This window comes from Triturus cristatus, chromosome 4_1, assembly GCF_964204655.1.
Source record: "Triturus cristatus chromosome 4_1, aTriCri1.1, whole genome shotgun sequence".
Taxonomy (NCBI): domain Eukaryota; kingdom Metazoa; phylum Chordata; class Amphibia; order Caudata; family Salamandridae; genus Triturus; species Triturus cristatus.
The window spans coordinates 877,348,439-877,370,319 of record NC_140585.1 but is presented as its reverse complement, the minus strand read 5'-3'; the positions used below and the strand labels follow the sequence as shown (position 1 = coordinate 877,370,319).

At 46.7% G+C, this 21,881-nt stretch overlaps 1 protein-coding gene across 1 annotated transcript in view; it reads right to left on the bottom strand.

Moving 5' to 3' along the window:
• EXOC4 (exocyst complex component 4) overlaps positions 1–21,476 on the bottom strand; it is a 1,933,985-nt gene extending 1,912,509 nt beyond the window's left edge. Inside the window, exon 1 of the mRNA XM_085653593.1 lies at positions 21,202–21,476. Coding sequence (XP_085509719.1) covers positions 21,202–21,278 — 77 coding nt within the window. The 5' untranslated portion in view covers positions 21,279–21,476. The remainder of the gene's footprint in view (positions 1–21,201) is intronic.
• Between the last annotated feature and the right edge of the window lie 405 nt (positions 21,477–21,881).

Genomic DNA, 21,881 nt, shown 5'->3' with positions numbered 1-21,881 from the left:
CGGCGGGCAGGGCTGGGCGACTCGCGTACCCCGCACTTTCACTTTCGCTTTTGCACCCTCCTTGCTGCCTAGGCGAGGTTGGGTTGCGGGGCGGTGTGCGGTGGTGTGGCCTCGTTGGGGTGCCCTGCCGGCCCGCCGGCTGTGATCCGTCCTGCGGACCTGTGGTTGCCCCCCCCCCCGGAGCCCGTGAATTGGTTTGTCGGCCCTTTCCGAGGTGATTGGCACGATTTAGTTTAGTTTAGTTTAGTTTAAAGGAGTTTGTAGAGCGCTTGGTAACACCTCCCGGTGTGTCCCCGCGCTATGGAGAAAGAATGCAGCAGTAGAGGAAAAAAAAGAGGAAGGAACCAATTCACACAGCAAAGAGGCAAGTTTTCAGTTTCTTCCTGAATACGATTTCATTACTCTCCAGCCTGATATCTAGAGGCAGGAGGTTCCATTGCTTGGCAGCTAAGGTGCGGAATGATCTGCCACCCATTTTAGCTTTTTTGGGGCAGGTAGTTTTGAGTAGACCCATTCCTTTGGATCTAAGAGATCTGTTAGGTTCGTACACAGACACCAAATCAGACATATATACCGGAGCTCTGTGATGAATTATTTTATGGCACCAGAGCATAGCTTTAAAAACAATCCTCTTACTGATCGGTAGCCAGTGGAGGGCTGCTAGAGTGGGACGTGAAGGAGCTCGACGGGGAAGCCTAAGCACCATTTGGGGACTGAAACCATGTCCACAAAGCAAGATGGCGACCGGGCAAAGGTGAAATCGACCCGCCGTGGCGCAGCCCATCAGTCCAACAACATGGACCGCTACACTCTCCAGAAGGGATCTCCCGAGGTGCCGCGTAGGTCCCCTGAGGGACCGACTGATGCTCCTGCTCTGCCCGCGGATCTGACCCTACGAGATGTCATGGGCGCCATCGCCGAGATGAAGGCCTCGGTGGACCAGCGCTTTGACACACTGGCGCAGAAGATTGACTCGGTCCTCGTGGATGTTGGCCTGGTGAGGGCCGATCTATCCAAGATCAATGACCGGGTCGATTCTTTGGCCCACACCACCTCGGGCCTCACAACGGATGTTGCGGCCCTCCAAAAGGAGGTGCGCCGGCTTGGCCAGGCGAGCGCCCTGATGGATCGTCGACTGAAGGATTCCGAGGGTCGGGCCCGGAGGAACAATGTCCGCATTGTTGGGGTGCCGGAGGGACGTGAGGAGGCGGCGGCGGACCTGTTTGTGGAGGACCTGATTCTCACCCATCTCCAGCCCCGGGGGCTGAGTAAATTCTTTGCGGTGGAACCTGCCCACAGGGTTCCCGGAGGAAGACCTAAGGCCGGAGCCCCTCCGAGGCCTCTCATTGCCCGGATTTTCAACTTTCGGGACAGAGACGCTATCCTCCAGACTTCTAGGCTACAAGGACCGGTCAGGCTCGACAATATGGATGTAAACTTCTATCCTGATTTCACCCCAGCGGTCCAAAAGCAGAGACTGAGCTTTCTCGGAGTCAAACGTCGTCTACGGGACCTGAACCTCAAGTATGCGATGCTTTTTCCAGCTAAGTTGCGGGTGGAGGTGGATGGCCGCACGCACTTTTTTGATCGTCCCGAAGCGGCCGGGGACTGGTTGGACACTTTGTCCGGGGATCGGGGCCGGGGGGGTGGGGGGGGGCGCGGTTGGAGGGGAGGGCTCGCCGGATCAGGACTGAGGGACTAATAGTAGGCCTCGCTCTGGACAACATTATCGTCACTTTTGACTGTTCGTGTAAGTTCCCCTCCTGTGGAGGTCGTACGGGGTCTCTTGGGGGCTCTCCCTCCTCCTCTGGGGGACTAGTTAGTTTAATCATCTATGGGGCGACAGGCACACTGCACTTTGGGGGGGCTGTTTGGGCTCATGCAGGGGTGCAGGGAGGGGGGAGTTTTGTTGGGATGGGTGGGTTGGGGTGGGGTGTTGTTCGTTTTTACCGCAAGGCAAACCCTTTATTGTATTGGTGTTTTTAAGGTGCTCTCGGGGGGACGAATGATGGCTTCTGTATGTGATGGGGGGTAGGGACCTGACGTTGTTGTCTTGGCACGTTAATGGACTGGGGGATAGGATCAAGCGAGGTGTGGTCCTGCAGTATCTGAAACGAATTTCGCCAGATGTAGTCTTTCTGCAGGAGACACACCTTATTGGTAATTCTTTTTGTGCCATGAATCGGCGTGGCTATCGTTTGGTGGCCCACTCGGGCTTCACGTCGGGCTCACGGGGGGTGGGCATCATGGTGAAGAACTCGCTCCCGTTGGAAATAGACGAGGTGCGCCATGATGAGAGGGGACGCTACACTGTCTTGGTGGGGAGAATGGAGGGCAAAGTAGTTGTCTTTGTATCAGTGTACGTCCCACCGGGGTTACAGTCTACCACTTTTGCAGACCTGGGGCGCCTCCTCCTTGACCTTCCGGGGGGGCTTCTGGTGGTTGGGGGGGACTTCAATGCGGTGGTTTCTGGGACCGTGGATCGTCACCCCCCTAGGGACCTCCCCCGGGCACAGGCGTGGCTGCCCGGCTTCTTAGACACACTGGGATTGGTGGACTGCTGGCGCTTAAAACATCCCACGCAGCTGCAGTACACTTTCCACTCGGGTGCCCATGGTAGCCTCTCACGGCTTGATTATGTCCTTGTCCCTGCGGCCTATGTTGGGAGGGTAGGAGAGGTGCGCCATTTGGCGCGGGGTATTTCAGATCACTCCCCGCTCCTGTTACACTTTGATGTCTTCCCGAGGGGGGAGGGCAGGGTAGCTCCAATCAATGCCTGGTACCTGCGCGACCCCACTATTCGCGCTGATTTGATTAAATCCTTGCAGCGGTATTTTGATGAGAATGTGGGGTCCGTCCCTTCGGCTATCTCCCTGTGGGAAGCCTTCAAGACAGTTCTTAGAGGGGAGGCCCTCTCCTTTATCTCCCATGCCCGGAGGCGCGAGCAGGAGGAGGTGACCCGGGTGGAGGCCGAAATTGCTGAATTGGAGGGTGATCTAGAGAGTGGGGTGACGGATGCTGCACTACATGTCCTACAACTTAAGCAGGCGGCCTACAGGGCCCTCGTCACGGAGGCGGCCAGGGGCCTCAGTAGTGAGCAACAGGGGCGACTGTATGATGTGGGTGATAAGGCTGGTAAACTGCTTGCGTGGTTGGATAAGAAGGAGAGAGCGAGTCGTGTGGTCCCGCTGATTGAGAGGATGGATGGTGTGCGTGTCACCGAGCCAGAAGACATTGTCTCTTGTTTCGCGGATTATTTCCGCGATGTGTATTCCCCGGTTTCTCCCTGCTCGGAGGAGGATTCCCATGCCCTGCTTAGGGATATCGCGCTGCCTTCCCTTTCGGTGGAGGACAGGGTGTCGTTAGATGCCGCTCCCACCTCCGACGAAATTGCCCTCGCCATACGCTCGGTCGCATCCGGCAAGGCCATGGGCCCGAACGGCATCCCTATCGAGTTGTATAAGCTGCGACCGGATGTACTGGCACCCCATCTCCGCGCGATGTTCCTGGCGGCCCACTCGCTGGGCTCCCTCCCGCCGGACCAGCGTCTGGCTACAATCGTGGTGATCCACAAGGAAGGGAGACCCCGGGACCGGGTTACATCCTATCGGCCTATCTCGCTCTTGAATGCGGAGCCCAAAATCCTCGCCAAGGTGCTAGCCAACCGGCTGGTCGGCGTGGTGGGCGATCTGGTCCACCAAGACCAGTCCGGCTTTATTCCCCATCGCAACACGGCCCTCAATCTGCGGCGCTTGCACGGGGTGCTCGCGCGTGTCCCGTTTGTGCGGGAGCCGGCCATATTGGCGTCCTTAGACGCCACCATGGCGTTTGACACGCTCGAGTGGCCATACATTTGGGCGATGCTGGCGAAGTTTGGGTTTGGCCCGGGGTTCATCAGCTGGGTCAAATTGTTGTATTCGGGCCCCTTGGCGCAGGTGGTGGTGAATGGAAGAGTGTCGGTCCCATTCGAGCTGGGACGGGGCACGCGACAGGGCTGCCCCTTGTCGCCGCTCCTGTTTGCGCTGGCCTTGGAACCCCTGGCGGAGTGGCTACGGTGGCACCCTTCCATCCGTGGTCTCCGTTGGACCCCCGAGTTTGAGGACCGCGTGTCCCTATACGCTGACGATATCCTTTTGTACCTAGCCTCCCCGCGTAAATCACTGATTGTCCTGGTTGATGTTTTGCGCTCATTCGGCCGCAACTCAGGCCTTGTCATCAACTGGGCTAAATCATGTGTGTACGTGCTTTCCGGGGAGGCTCCCGTCCTCCCGCGGGGCTGTCCGATCCAGATTGCCTCTCAGGGGTTTCGGTACCTGGGTGTCTATATTACTCTGGACCCGGAGGCCCGCTACGAGCGGAATTTGCTTCCCCCCCTCCAGCGCTTGAAGGAGGACGTCGCGCGCTGGCGGCGCCTGCCGCTTTCGCCGCTCGGCCGGGCGGCGTTGTTTAAGATGATGTCGTTGCCACGCTTCCTGTACGCTCTCCAGAACACTATGGACTTAGTCCCGGCGCGCTACTTCCGTGAGGTGGAGAGTCTACAGCGCCGCCTGTTCTGGGACGGGAGGCCGCGTATTGCCCTGGCGAAGTTGACGCTCCCATGGTACGACGGGGGGATCGCCCTCCCGGATATTAAACGGTATTACTGGGCCTCCCAGCTAGCTGCAATTAATCATGGCCTCTACGGGCCCGCCTTAAACCCGGCATTTGAAATGGACAAGATGCTCCTGCCCGGTGGCGACTACAATCGAGCGCTCTACTCTGGCGCGCCCGACCCCCGCCTGACGGGACCTACGCGTGTCATGGTGCGAGTATGGCACGCGGCTAACGCAGCTATGGGGTGGAAGGACCGTTTGACCCGGGCATCACCGTTGTACGCGTCTGAGAGGTTGGGCTCCCTGTGGACCTCGAAGGGCTTCGAGAAGTGGGACACGATAGGCATCAGTAAAGTGGGGGATCTCTGGACGAGGGGGGGATTTAAAACATTCGAGACGCTGCAGACGGAGTTTCAGCTGCAGGGCAGTGAATACTTTCGGTACTTGCAGGTCCGTCACGCACTGGGCTCCGTCTTCCCAGACGTCGCCTCCATCCTGGAGTCTTCCCCCCTGGAGGATAGAGTGCTGGATGGCCACGTTCCGGACAGCACGATCTCCCTTATTTACAAAAAATTGATTAATGACCGCTCGGGCTTGCTGACTGGCCTCCGCGAGGCTTGGGTTGCCGATGGGCTGGAGTTGGATGACGAGGACTGGATTTCCGCGGTGGCCTCTCCGAAGGAGGTGGCCATACCGGCTCGCCTTCGCTTCGTCCAGCTTAAGATACTCCACCGGGTTTACATGACGGGGCCAAGGCTTCTGCGTATGGGCTATGCTGAGGATGGGTTGTGTAAGCGTGGGTGTGGTGCTTTGGCGACTTTTTTTGCATATTTTGTGGGAATGCCCGAAGGTGGAGCGATTCTGGCGTGGTGTGCATGAGGTCCTGCGAGTGGTTACGCATGTCGCGCTGCTGCCTGAAGCGAGGAGATGCCTGCTGAATGTGTGGGAACCAACTGACTACTCGGTTCCGCAGACACGATGGGTGACTCTGGGATATATGATAGCTAAGCGTGACATTGCCCAACTGTGGGGATCCCAGAGGCCCCCGGCGGTGTCGGCCTGGAAAGAACACATGGATTGGTGCATGTTCCGAGAAAAGGTGGTGTATGTGGCGAGGGGTAAGCCTGGGACATGGGTGAAGGTATGGGGCCCCTGGAACGCCTACCGCGGGGGTATCTGCGCGCCACCACTGCTGCCTGCTGCCTCACCAGCTCCGTCCCCTTAGCTGACTCCTCTCCCCAGCCCCGGGCACAGGGTTCCCCCAGTCCTCGATCTGTTCCCCTTCCCCTCTTTAGACTCCTGTGGATGGCTGGGATCCCCCATTCGGGGAGTACGTGCTGTTACTTTCGATTGCGGGTTGCCTTGCGGGTGTGGTTTTTCGTGTTGTTTGTATAAAATGAAACCGTATTGTAGGGTCAGAGTGATGTGGCCCACGACGTTGATACCTCCTGATTTTGCTTCTCTGCAACGCCAAGTGTTTTTGAACGTATGTCATATTCTCCTGTCATTCTAGCGGCCGGCCGGAAGGTTGTAGGCCCATACTTGTATATTCTTGAGATTGCAATAAACGGTTTCAAAAAAAAAAATAATAATAATAATTAAATAAGTCCACAATAGAATTGTTTACTTTTCCGCATGGCCAAATAGTAATTTTAAAAATCTTTTTTGAAAAAATTTCCAATGGCAATCCAATAACATTCCAAAATTTAAATTGTGCAGATGTTACCGATTTTTTCTAAATTTTTGGTTTTCCAAAGTTTCCTTAAAAAATGGAAAAATTCCACATTACAATTGGTTACCTTTCCATTAGGCCAAATGATAATTTGTTAAATCTTTTTATTTGTAAATTCCAAATGGTAATCCAATAAAATGGTAAAATTGTTTTCTCCAGATGTTGTCAAATCTCTCTAAAATTTAGGTTTCAGGAAGATTAGATAGGAATTTGCTAAATCAAAAGGCAAACGTTGCTTAAAAATCAATTGGGAATCATTACACAGTGTCCAGCCTTTTTCACATTTAAGATAAACTGTGTAATGACCAGAAGTTACAGTAGGTCCATCATGGAAAATTATTGCAACTGTTACAAAAGTTTTTCCTGAAATTGATAATTGCTGTCCTGTAAACTTCTTTATTAAAGTATCCAATTTTGAACCATCAGCTCTAAAAAAATAAAATAAAATAAAAAAAAAAAAATCTGGAGCCCATGGAACTCATACGGAGGGAATATATGTGATCCGCCTCGTGGAATCGAGGACAGTGAAGCCCCTACGCCGTAACGTCCAATGGAAAATAATGTTATATTTGTAATCACGGTCTGTCTCCACTGTGTACACACATGCTCAATCCGAATGTATGAAATATTTTATGTCGATGATTGTTAATAAAAAGAATTATTAAAAAAAAAAAAAAGACTGTTCAATAAACCCTTTTTATTGAAACGCCCGTCTCTCTAGTTCTGTGCAACTCTGTAGAAACGAAGCATGCACGATTAACCGAGTAAAACTGTTATCTATTTTTTCCACGGTTCTGAGATTGTTCCAACTCAAAGGGAAACAAAGTTGTCATGTTTATGCGGTTGTCAGAAACGAATCCCTACTTGTATATTAGAGAATTTTCTAGTGACATCTGAGTTAGCTGGCACACACAAGTAATTAAGTTTAATGTACTCGATAGAGACATACTGATCTAAGTCCTATGTCAAATCTATAGTGTATATTATTCTAATGCGCAAAGCCTATCGGGGATATAGGAACTACACTACAACCCTTCAAAAACAAATCACTGGACTTCTTACCAAAAGACATGTCAGAATCAGATATTGGTTTTCCCTGTCCAATTTGCTTCCCATCACCACAAATATCAGGTTTTGGCACTCAAAACGATGCCCACCGTATCAGACATGGCAACTAATAGTGTTGCCTCATTAGTTGAGTTTCCTGTAAGCAGGCTGTGGGAGTCTGAGGATTTCCAGACTGCTCCCCTTTTCAAATTAATAGAGAGACTGACTGTTCACACAAAAGATTATGTTAGAGTTCCAACCTCTCTAGACCATAAAAGCTTGGGAAGCAGCTTTCTGATTGACCAATCCAAACCCCATTCATAAGGCTATAGCCCCATGTTATCTCCTTCCCAACTGGCACACTTCGGTTGAAAATGAAAACTACCCCACACAACAATACTGCCTAAACCAAAATAAACCTTACAGGTAAACCATAATTTCCCATAGCAACAAAGTTAAATCCTCTTGGAATGAGACACAGCTGGATAGTTAAAGAATGTCTGGCAATCCCACACAATGTAGCCCAGATCTTGTGGGTGAAAGAAGACTAGCAATTTGTGAGAAGCACACCGCCACCATCCACCGCCTCCACCCACTCATTCAAATCTACCTCTAATGTTTATTCAACCCCTTGTGATGTTTATCCAAACGATCCAGTATATTCTGAAAGTTCCAGCCTATTCAACGAGGCACTCAACATCACTATCCTCAGAGGATCCTCTAGACAGCTTTGACTTCATATGCAAAAATATCCCTACCTAGGCCCCATCCTGTTGCCTGATGAGACCCCAGAAATATTAATCATTAGCCAAGGATAAACACCCTCTTTTAGTCCATTAGCAGCTGCCACTGCCTGCTCTACTAGCACCCAGTGCTTGAAGCTTAGGCAACTGCCCGTAGGACGGAGGTCACCCATTGTAGACCTCATTTTGTTTATATCCTTTGATCACATCAAAGTTTTCAGGAAGGTCAATACCAAAGACTCATGCTGCATTTGTTCTGTCTGTAAAATAGTGGTCCTTGTCTCTCAGCTTGAACAAGATCCTAAAAGGGTACGTCCATCTGTAGAGCATCTTGTAAAAGAGTAGTTTTTCAGTTATTGCCTTGAAGGCTGGGGTTAGACTGGCAGATATCCTGTAAGAGCATACAGGCATAGTTATGGAAGGAGGTCTTGATGCTTGCAGAACCTCCGCTTTCTCGGAGCAATAAAAAAAACTCAGCCAGAATGTCAGGTTTCCAAGATTGCTGTGGTGCAGTGGTTCCACTCGAGGTACTATGTACAGCTGCACTTATTATGCCAATCTCCCAGCATGGACGAGAACCTTCCCACTACTAAGGTGGGCATATCAAGGCACTATACACCTTCAACCAGGCCTATAATCCGTAGATTCTCCCTACTTTACGTGTTTCCAATTCTTCCTCTTTCGCCAAGGCTGAGTCTAATTTGGCTTCCATTTCATGTATCTGTTGGTCAGTGGCCATTATGTATGTCTTCGACAAATCCACTCTGTTCTCAACTTCTATCACTCTGGCCCTCAGCAAGTCTACATCGTATCACATGTTCCCAAATCTTGGAACCCAGGTTGGAGCAGAGATCATGCAAGCTTCTCTCAATATCACATTTAAGTTCTGCTCACAATTCCAGCCTAAATGCCTGCAGGCTCTACAACAAATCAGCTTTTTGTAATGTGCAGGCTCAGGGTCTCGTTTCTCCACTATGGCATTGTCAGTGATGGTTGCAGTATTACCACCAGGTTTAGCCAGGTATGGGAATAGGCCCTTTTTGGGAGACATTCAGTTCCTGACTGGCAATCACCCATGATACCGTTGAGCCTCCAAAAGGAATCTTATAATGCAAAAGGAAAGATGTCAGGGGTCAGCTTTCTGCTGTTCTCTCAATTACAATTAATGGACAGACCCCAATGTTCAAGAGTTGCTCTTGAGCAAGATGGGCTTCCTCACCTTTCACCTTGGCGGAAACAACTGGTAATTGGCTCTTTGCACATCAGTGGCCCCCGGAATGATCATTGTCAGTCTCTTAAGGAAGAATAATTCAAGTTAGGTGCTCCTATTAGCACACATATTCTGGGTGATGTTCACCTCCATTGCCTAAAGGAACTTCAGCACCTTTTCTCTGACTGGCAAGATCATCCCAACACCCAGGGGTTTACTGTCTAGGCTGACAGAGACCGGAACTGCATCTTTGTTTCAAGTCGCATCGCTGCTGCCTTCTTCATAAGCTCGCCACTTATATGCTACTCTTCAAATTGAGGCCAAAGTTGAGATGAGTGCGACCAGGATTTGACTAAAACGCTTGTTTTCCCAATTTCAATTCTTGTTGCGTGATCTTCACTGGGCGTGGAAGCTTTAAACCAGGAAGCATGAGCCGCACAGCCTGCCAATGGCAGCTGCCATGTTGAACACCTGTTTGGACTGGGCCAAGACACAGGCTTGTACTACCTCTCATCCACAACAAACTAAAGGCCAGTAGTTCTTTCTACTGTGAACTCTCCATTGCAAAGGTGGATCACTCTGGGTCCAACAACTGATGGGGGCAGACTAAGGAGTTGCTTCAGGGTTGTACAAAGAGCCACAGAGGAGCGTAACCATTCATGGCGCCACCATAGCCATGTCTAAGTGGATGTTTTTTACTGTAAACCTCTTTAACCCTCATGGGCATGCCTATTCTTACTCCATTTACAGATCCACTGTAAAACAAGCATGAAATAAATGGACGTGGTAAAGCATTCACCCTCAAGGACACCCCCACCATTATGAGATCCATCCACATGGGTACTCCATCAGAACTCCACCCATAATTCACCTCTACAAGAGGACTCCAGCCCATCTGAACAACACTGAATTTGATTCTCAACAACTGTTACCACAGCTACCTTCCCGAAACCCTGGAAAAATGTAATAATGCTGCCACTTACTAAGGAAACCTACAGCAGAGTCATCCTCACCGGCCAACTACAGATCCATCTCATTGCTTCCCTACCCAGCAAAGGTGTTGGAGAAACTGATCAATAAGAGATTAGCTACCCACCTGGAAGATCACCTAATCCATCCCAATCTGTCTTCAGACCAAACCATGGTACAGAAACTGCCCTCATTGCTGCAACCAACATCCGGATCATCATGGACCAAGGCAAGACTGCAGGCTTCATCCTCCATGACGACTCCACTGGGAACAACACTGTCTCCTAACATATCCTCATCCAGCATCTCCACCAGTCCGGCATCTGCGGAACTGACCTCCAATGGTTCAGCTCATTCTTCACATGATATATACAGAAAGTCAGCATTCCTCCATACTCCTCAGAACCCATTGAGTTGTTAAGTAGAGTCCCACAGGTATCATCACACCATGCCAGGCTCTTAAATATCTACATGGCCCCATTCACCAAAATAGTGAAAATCTTCAGAATAAACATCATCTTTTATGCGGAAGACACTCAAGGTATGCTCTCAATCTCCTAAAACACCGCCAACACCCAACCAAGTTCTCTGAATGCATGTCAGAAGTCACCTGCTGGATAAAGTCCTTGGCCTAAAACTTAACTCGGACAAGACCGAGATAATATTATTCATAACAGACCCTACTCTTTAGTCCTCAGCTTAGTGGCCATCAGAACTTGGCCTTCCATCCAAGCCAGAAACCTGGGAATCAATTGTAGACAACAAGCTTTCAATGGGAGGGCAAGTCAACTCAACCTTCTCCTCCTGCTTCCACACCCTCAAACTACTCAAGAAAACTATATTGATCTTCCTCTTGATACCAGACGAGCAATCGCCCAAGCACTCATCAGCAGTAAGCTAGATTAGGAGAACACACTTTAAACAGCAGCAAGGCTTGTTGCAGGGATTTTGCACCAACACAGAACTATGCGCAGGATTATAGGACCTTGGTGTATAGGGACTGGATCTTCCTACCACCTTGGTACCCATGAGTCCAGGATCGACTAGCTATAGTGTCTCACTTGCTCTCCTACTCACTCACAGAGAAACAAATGATTAGACACCCCAGAACACAACACTCCCAGATCTATCAGGAATTGCGGTAACAAGACACACCCTTTCGCTCGCACTCTTGTACTTTGTCCACAATAAGATCTAACAGAGACACAAAACAGTTTAAAATATTAGTTTTAACTAACATGCCCTAAAATGCAGTATACGTGCCACAATAAGAAGGAAAATGCATAGTACAAATATAGTCAGCATAATAGCTAGTCCATAAATCATGAATGGAGATGTCATCATGGAAAGACAATTATAGCCTAACCTCCCTCCCCTTGCTACGGAGCACTTTTATTATATATCATAAGATCTCTGGGCTTTGACAGCAGACCCCATACCTTAGCCAATAGATGGTAGATCTACATCATAGATGCTGTCTCGCTCTTCTCTCTGGAAAGGTCCCTCTCCAAGTGAGTGTTACCTATTCGTGTACCCCACTAAAAACCAAAGTACGTAGCCCAAACAACAGCTGCATCGCTATGTTTTGTCTAAGGGCCAAGGTCTGGCCAGAACAAAATAACAAGGGGCATTGTGCTTCGACCTTGCACATAATGTTCAGTCTAAATCCCAGGAACATGCAGAGAGTGAACACTGCGATGGGTTCTCATGTGAAAGCAGCCATAGAAAATAAAGCAAAAAATAAAGACATGTAGTAATGTGCGCAAAGCAGCAGGCAGGCTGCAACGTGCTAATGCTAACTTAGTAAGGATGACAATGTCCCTATGAGCCAAGTGACAGGCTCAATCTCACCGTCCCTCCACGCACCCACATCTCCCCTTATCCTAGAAGCCTCCAGTGGCTCTCCATACATAAAATTACACAGTTCAAACTATTCACCCACACATACAAAGCACTACACAAATCAGTCACTTCCCACCTTAACAACAGCATCAGCTTCCACACCCCTCTGCTCGGCAAAATTCCAGCTCGCCCATGTCCCTCGTATGCAAAGAGCCAGGGCAAGCAGCAAAGTATTCTCGCACCTGGCTCCTCAAGCCTAGGAAGAACTACCTCTTCATATTAGGGCCGCCGGTCTAGTCCTAGAATTCAGGAAGAAACTTAAAACATGGCACTTCGCATAAAAACCAGTCAGGTTGCTCAGAAACAGCCCTTTCTCTTCAGCACCACAGTACCCTTCCATCTGAGATGTGCGCTCAACAGGTACACATTACTTAATATTGAGGACATTCCTGAACAAAACTCTAAGTTAACGTCTGCTAAGTAAACCTTATGAACTGCTGAAAATTCTTCAGAGCTAAAACAAACAGCTAGCTTTGAGCAATCCATCTCACAATAGCCTTGGTGGAAAACTCTTGGCATCTGGTGTTGGAAATATTTTATGAACAGAAGCTTTGTTTTGTTTTTATTTGAGTGGCTGCTTCGTGCTGTTAACTCTGACAGGAGTAGGTGCTCTGTGACATTTTATTTACATAGCCTTTATTAAATATTTGCAAGAGAGAAAAACAATAGTACGAGTAAAACATATTGAACATCAAACTCAAAAGACGAACAATAAACATCAATAGTACGTTTGCTCTCCATTCATATTTGCAACTTTAAAGTTAATGTATGGCTAAGAAAGTGGCCCAATTAGGTAATAACTGCTTCATTCTACATTTTGGTGTTCATCAGCATATTTCTTAGCTCTACAACAGGCAAACATTCACCCTTAAAGAACAAGGGGTGGATAAATAGAGAGGCCCATACCAGCATTGACTGTGGTTCTATCAAAGTCTCCACTTGGTCGTCACCATTTACCTCCACCACCTGTGTCACATGCTAGAACATGTACTCCTGTCTCACCAGGTTATCTTCAATTTGCCTGATAAGAGTTGAACCCAAAATCACTTCCCCACAATACTCAATGAACTGCTTATACCAGTTTAGTGGGAGCTCCCTTTCGGCCATTAAAGTTCTGTTCCCACATTTCATCAGCATACATCTTTAGCAAGATTGTGACACCTAGGTTCACATTCTGTCTTTTGAGTCTAACGGATCCTCTATTGTTAAGGAAGTCGCCAGGCACATCTATGTTCAAATTTATAGGCAACTACTGATTCAAGAATCCACATGGGTCATCTCCCACAGGCCCCTTTTGCACTTCTAAGACCCAAAACTGACGCAGCCTCATGCTGACTTCTGTCTAGAGGAAAGTGCTCTGTTGTCTGATCAGAGAGCTACTATGGCATCCTCCACCTTCACTCCTTTTTACCACATTTTAATGTTCTGCTTTCTTAATGGAATTGTCTGTATTATCAAGTGGCTGTTTTAGGCCCAGGAAGAAACACTGAAATTTTACATGCACAAATTTCTTAAGTTGCCTTCCTTCTGACACGATGACTTGTGACACACATATGCCTGTGTGACAGTACAGGATTAGTTTCTCTGAAACCATATTGCTTTCATTTCCACCCCATAAGTACACCATCACAACAACTTGGACATTTAGTACAAGGCCTAAACACACATTGTGCAAATGTTGCTATTTGTTATTCGTCCGTAAGGCGACAGAGCTATCACAAGAGGATAAACAGTGACGGCCTGGCTGAGGCCTCAGCATGGATATTGTTATTATATATACACATGCAATTCTATGTTCAAATTAGAGGAGCACTTTGCTGTCATTGGAAGGTCACTATGTGTCTCAGCCCAGCTGATTCCTGTTTTCCCTCTGCAAGGAGGGATATCCAACTTGTGACCAAGATGGGGATCTGCATACACTTCCCCTCAGGTAATGGGGAGTTAGATCACCCAGCAGAGGATTTGGCAGAACACCCGCCGTAGACATCTAGGTTAGGGAGTGCATAGTAGGAGTACGCTATGCACCTTATATACACTGCTTTAGCACAACTTTTCCCTGTTCTCAAATTGCTAATCACTTATCTGCTCTGTCTGTTAATCATTGCAGCGCATACATTTTATACAAGAATCAGAATGGTTAAAAAAATATTGAAACACCCCTTTGTGTATTGCTTGTGTATCTCACTGGGTATGCACAAGCGACAGAGCAAAACTGTTCTAGATCTGTTACCAGGGTTCCTTGGGGAGTCAGGGTTGCCATGTTATGAGATTGCCCAATCAATTTTTTTTACCTTCCTAGGTTTAGGGGTACTTATGGTGGCACTGTGAGCTAACAGGTCTATAGGCACCATCCTGACATTTATGTTGTCCAACAAACAAACAGTTCCTACTGAGAAAGTGGAAACTGTACAACAGTATCAGCAGTTTTCTCGTCAAGACAGTTGATTGTAGCATTGAGCATGTAGAAGTGTTGGCTATAACTCTCTAACCCAATTTTCATCTTATACAACAGTATCAACAAATGATTACTCGTGGATTTATTTCACTTTCCATAATAAACAGTCTTTGCACTGTTTCTAACCTCTCACACACTAAAATGCATGCTATGGAACACTGGAAGCCCAAGCTGTTCAGTAAAACACACATTTGGTGGATCACCAGACTTCTTCAAATTTGGAGCATTCAAGAAGCTTAGTAGTGTTCAACCTCATACATTCCACCCAACAGAAATAATATATATATGGTTCTCACTTAAAAATCACATATTGAGCACTGGAGGATATATTTAAAAAAAACAATATAGACTCTTGTGGTGAACAAAAATTGTTACTGGCCCATTCAGCCTTCAGCACACTAAAAGGCACAAAATGTGGAGACATTCAGGAACAACCTACACATCGGGGCATGCTTGCTGTTCTACACTAGATTAATCTTTTATGGGATCCAAGGATTTTTGCAAGGGTGCTCCATACTGTGACTGGAGCATGATCCGAACGTTGCTATCAGCCCCAAATAAGTACAATGGAGTAGCATAGAAATATATCCTGTAACTTATTCGAATCAAATGTATGGTCCATATCCAATACTAGATGGTTTAAGAAGGGCTTAAAAATGTAACTGTGCATTATCTATGGGTGTAGGTAAGCAACTATGATAACAATAGTTATTTTAGGAAAACATACTTGACTCCTTCGAAGACGTTACTATTGGCAGATATGAACATCAACTCAAAATAAATAATTTTATTATCAGTCTCATTTCCAATGGTCTAAGACTTTTGCCTCCCAAAGAAGCCCAATAGTTGTAGAAATTAAGAGGGTCCTGTATTGATAGGTGTCTAATGCTCAGCAAAATGCATCATATTATATGCCAGGATCCAAACCCCTTTAAGCCAGGGACTGGGGAAGCCAGATGCTGTACTACAATAGAGTTTCACTCATCACAATCTTGTGTTCTTGTCAGAGCAGGTAATTTGTGTGCAATGATATTGCCATAAAGCAGTGCTTCTAAATCAGTACTTTGGATAAGATTAATATCCACTCTGAAAGCAGGGTCGGCTCTATATGTAATCATTAATTGTGATAAGCTGTAATGCCCAGTATTAGAGACAAACGTGGGCCACTTCTAATCAAAGGAGACACAGCAGGAAGTTCCCCATTATCAACAGTAAGTCTATAAAGAAGTTAGCAGGAATTAGTAACAACCCTGATATTTACAGCATTTCTCAGGAGATGCAGAGGGTCCCCAAATTGATAAGGACAGTGGCTTTTCTGTGAGGAGCGATAAAGCCCTACTACAATACCACAGCTTGCTATCCGAATGCCAAAGCAGTCGTTATTTAAAAGGTACCCAGCACCCATAAAATGAGATGCATACTCTGAAGAGCTCTCATCCGAGGGATGCATTCTCCTTCCCACATGGTTCACACAACCCACTCAGGCACACAGTACATTCACTGCGCCTACATAGAAGGTCAACAAGAGGCTATCAGACTTAGTATCAATTAGCGAGTCAAGCCTTGGAAACTGAGCCTATCGTCAGAAAAGGAGACCCCTGCAATAAAGGCACTGGGTCACATACTATCACTTATTGACTATGCTGAATAGAAATTTCAATGTGTAAACAATGCGTTTGCTCAATTAAATGGTGCAAGCCCGTCTGTATGGGTCAACAGTCATATAAATTTATATCTGGTTACTAATTGTAGCCTTTTAATTCCAGGAAACTAACTGTGGCAAAGCTATCAGAGAGTTCAGGGTATAGTCACGAGTGATTGTCTGACCTGTTATGTTATGTCTGTGTTAGCCCTCCAGCAGAGTTCACGTTTGTTACCAGTAATGTTTTTGCCTTAAAGCAGTTTGAAAACCTCTGCTCAAAATCAGTCATATTTAGGATGATCCATGCTTTATGTTACAGCCCTTCCTTGATAATTGTATATAGTGTGGGAGCCAGATAAGAGTGAGTCAGAGCCGAATTCTTGGTGACTGTATGTGGTGAATCTGACATAGGGGAGTTTATCTTTGTTTGGTGTAATGAATGAACTCTCAGGTCATTGAAACGTTACCTCTATTAGCACCCATATTTGTGGAGGCCACATTCTTGGCAGGTTGCCTTGCATGTGTTCATTTCCCACAGCATGTGTGGATGTTCATGTAATCTCTGGGACTCTAAATCAGAAGTCTTCAAATGATTTTGCTTTGAGTCCCACTCACCAAGCATAATATTCTTCAGTCAAGTTATACTCCAAAACTTTATGGTAAAGATTGGTGAGTGGTATGGGGTAGGGCTGAGAGCTGGGATCTTTTCTTGTAAAGAAAAAAAATAGCCCTCACGTAGGATCCCCTCCACTGAGCCATCCCTTAGACATTATCTATGGATTTCACACCCATCCTCTTTCATCTGGGCAATTATTCTGGGGTCCCAGGGTTACAGACTACCAGGGTTCTACTCACTGCTACCTCTTGAATCATTTGAAAGGACATATGCATGAAAGATTAGGACAGGCTGCAACCACGCCGAATAAGCAAGGTCACGCTTACAAGCCATCTTTATTTATAAGCACCTGCTGGGGCATTTGCCCTCCCTTGGGAATACTGCCACAGATCCCCACTGGTGGCACACTCCCTAGTTTGAAGACCTTTGAACTATTTTCAGTTCCACAGTGGGGTGTTTTGCAACTGAGATCGGCAATGCGCCCACGCCGGGCATATGCAGCACCCACATGTGCATTGTCACGCCCATCGTCTATTAAGCACAATCTCATACACCAGAAATGTGCTATTAGTTTTGTGTAGTGTTAAACATGTACAATGGGTAACACAAGAAATAAAATGTCACTAACCTGACACACGCGTACACACATACCCTATCGCACACCCACTGTGCGCAGTACCCCATCATACCGGATAGGCATTTAGACGCACACTTGACATGTGCCATCCTTGAGCTGTTCTGTGTCTCTGCCTTCCCCATGTGAGAAGCAATTGCAGATTCCATATCTAAATATTACCTCACATATAATCAGGAGAGAATTTCACACTTGAACCTCACCGTGCTACTCACTTTTTCCACAGTATATGTACATTTGACAAGCACCGTGTTACTCAACTGATATTCGCACATTAAAAGAGAGCAAGGATATATGTACAGTGTAAATTATCAGTCTTATAATTCCATATCTATTAAAGCAATCTTCCTATGATCAAGTTTACTGTTGGTCTCCTGTCCAAAGCACACAATACACATGTACACCTTCACTGTGCCCCCCCTCCTTCAATGCTCTCTAATATGCATTACCTGGCGTTGGAATGGATGCCTACCATGGTGGAGACACTTCCGATATTCCCTTTTCCTCAGGGGCTTGCAGCTCCTACCTACTTACATTCTCAGGTCTTCCAACTGCACAGCTGTCTAGGAAAACCCTCTTACAACAACACGTTGTGACCCTCAACTACCTCACCTGCCAAGTACCACGCATCGAGGGTTATTGTAATGCATTTTGGTGCATCTCACTGCAATTCTCACTCATATTTAGCTCCTCTGAGCATTCTTTGTTCAAGGCACTTTGCTCTCAGACAGGATCCAGTATAGGCCTCCTCCAGCTTGAGCAAGACCAGAGAAGAGGTGGCTGGGGTTGCTATGGAGACCTCCTCTGGGCTAGCCTGCTACAATGTATGAGCATTGCTTCTGCTGTGTACGTCCGGGAACAATAATCGACGCGTCTCTGGAGATTTTAGCTGCTTGTGGGCCTCTTTTATTGACTGGACGGATGTTTTGTTACTGTTGATTACCCTCATATTTACCACAAACATTGACTGCAACAAGCATAGAGGCATGCGGTCTCCCATACCTTGCAAAACACACATACAGCGTGCCTTTGAAAGTTCAAGACTGCCACCATTTACAATCTTGGACACTTTTTAAGCTATCTGATTTGCCTATGGGTGCCACTTTTAATTTGGTGCTGGGCCCATTTCCTGACCCTGTCCACCCCTTCTTTACTTAATCTTGCATTGCTATATTAACATATACTCGCTGCTTCGACAGTGTATTTCCATTCATTGAGACCCTTGTACAGTGCATGAAAAGAGAATTGCAGTCCCTCTATTTGTTAGGATACATTCACTTCACGGGTGGTTGTATTGATTTTGAAGCATGACTGAAAAGCTCTGGAGTGAGTTTTAAGGCAGTGAGAGATTCTTACAGTGCCTGTTAATGGCTCATAAAGGTGTCCATACCATATGCTCATCCAATTATTGGCTTCCTTACAGAGAGCACATTTTACGGTAAAGGCTTCTCTTATGGTAATCCACATAAGTGATGCAGTTCCTGTTTGTTATTTAACATTTTACCTGCTCTTGTATTTCCTAAGAGCTAAATCATTTTCAAGATGTGTTTCTGTAGTTTTTTTCTCGTGCAGCATTTTATACTTTTATAGTGCATGCTGTAAACGGAGTTGCCTCTGGGTATCTGGAAGAGTTCAGATTATAGGTGGGTTGCAATTTAGTGCACAATTGGAGTTGAGGCTGAAGTTAATGAACTTTTCTTACAGTGCCTCTCGGTAGGTCATAAAGTTATTTCGTCCACACCCTCATGCAATCTGTAGTTTCCCTGCAGAGTGCATAGACCGACTGTCTCACATGCCAATTGTAATTATTATTTTATGGGAAGGAGATATGCAGCTGGCTAAATACTGCTGTATTTATAGGGGAGACGAGAGAGAGGAAGAGAATGCAAAAGGTCGTGACACAAGGAAGTAATGCGGAAAGATGAGGTGAAGACAGTGGTGATGATGAAGGACATGACATAAGGCGTCACCCCACTATTGCTCACAAAGGGTGTTTATTGGCACCTTAGACACTGAGGCTGCAGGTGGCGCTTTTGTTTTTGATTGCTGCACCCTCCAATCATTATGTTTACTTTTCTGAGTTCACTAAAATTACATGCTCCTGTATTTGCTTACTAAAAACAATATGTGAAAGCAGGTACGGCAGTTATGTTCAACTCTGAACTCCAGTAGCAACAACACCATGATTGCTCTTTTTCCATGTGCTCTTTTCCAACGCACGAGCTAAGTGACACAGGGTAGGGCCGGAAGTGTAGGCACTCATCAGGTGGACATTTTAATCGATAGCCATGCTTCAGTCACTCTTAGTATGCATCATACTTAAAGGACAAACGTGACAATGTGGTGGCCCCCCTGTCTTCTAGATTGTCCTGTAATTCGCAGGTAGGCGAAAGCCGCACTTGTGAAATGCTCTCTCCAGCAGTTTACTAACAGTCAGAATACATGACTATGTTTTATTTAGTATTTGGTCTCACTGCTGCCACTGCTACCGTTATCTAGCTGTGTTACTGTTGTACCTTAATTCCCTCAAGTGTATTCTCTTCTTAGCTGCTCAGCCAGAATGAATGTGATGACTGCGTGGAATGTTGGAATGCCTGATGAGAGAGAGAGTGGAATGTTGGTATGCCTGCTTGTGTGGAGAAAGTGACAGTTGGAGAGAGTGGGCTGAGCAGCAACCATGCTGCTCCTGGTGGGGCCATCATCAGGACTAATCTTGTCATCTACTGAACTACCTTGTACCATCTGGTGACCGACTAATAAACCTCTACTTAAATATATACTTCAAGGCTACCTGTGGAATTTCATATCATTTTAATCGTTTCTAAATTGGCGACGAGGATGGGATACGAACCCACGTGTGCATAGCACAATGGATTACACTTTTAGTTTCACCTGTATTTTAATTATAAATTTTTTTTTATTTTGCTTTTGCAGCCTTTTTGTGTTTATGTTTTTATACTGTTTTAAAACAGTGTGTGGTCTGTGAGGTATACTAGTGAAAAATAAAATACTCTGGTATTAGTCATGTCTGGTCAGGCCTTTTATTTCAAGCCCTGTCAAGGTTCCTGTGCATAATGTACTGCTCCAGTCCGGGTTGTTTTCTTTAAATTCTGGGACTTGTAGTCTTGTTTAATCCATTATAAAACAGGACTGCAAGTCCCAGAATTAAAAGGAAAACACTTGGAGTGGAGCAGCACATCGTGCATTGGCTTGGGAAACTTGATGTTCTGTATTGCACCAGGCATTTGTCCACAGCCCTGCCAAGTACCGCCCATCAAGGTTTAGAGTACTAATGCAATTTAGCCCTGTCCTGAATCACCCCACTGAAAAGCTTTGGTCACGCATTTAAAGCACCCCTGTAACCACAAGGTGCTCCATGCTGCTTGATTGCATTTCGCTAACGTAGCCAGTGTGCTGTGCCGTGCAGCTCTGGGCTACATAATTATCGGTCTCCATCTACTTCATTGCTATGTTTTACGCGCGAGAAAGGGTCACTCTCAGTATAAGTACACAGAAATCATGGAAAGCTCAAACATAAGGAATCTGAAAACTTGGCAGCTATGCAGTGTCACACATTTGACATGCGAATGTTATATACACACTGAAACCATCGAAATGTCACACATAAGCAATCTCAAAACTTGGCAGCTATGCCTCACCTGATTACAGAGATCAGAAGTCCCGAAGGATCTTTGCTTTTTCCCATTGAACCCTTGTATCTCACAGCCTCTGCCATCGGAAGGTCCGTACAAACTTATTATAGAGTCAGTTATAACTCCTTTAAATGAACGTCTGCTTAAGTTGACAAGCAGTCCGCTATTTCCACCATGGGACGTAAATTCAACCTAATATCTGTTGTATATTATTATTCTCTTAACGAATGACATTTGGCAGTAAGTTCAGTACTTCCGGGTCGCAGGATAGCCAAGCCAATGCCAATGAAGATCATATTTTAGGAGTTCTTCGAGAGCGGGCGGGCCTCGAAGAGTGTAAGGTTACCTAGCAATGGAGCATTGGCTGCATCATAGCCAATCCTGCTGCACTGCACAGAACTCGAACGTGTTCATTGGCTGTGGAGTCCGCACGTGCTTCCGGCATGTAAACACTGAGCAGTTCGCTGCCAGTTTGCTGGTGGCCGGAAGTTAGAAGTAGTCTCACTGTAGCTGTTCACCTAAGTGATGTACGTTACTCGGGCAGTAAAGTTGATTCGCGTCGCTTTAGCTAGTTGTGGCCGGGCAGGTTCGCTGTAATATAGAATTGTGGCCGTTTGTGGAGAGGGAGGGTTATTTTCACAAGTGACAAACCAACACTCGTGAGGTCTAGCGGAGGGTGGTGGGAG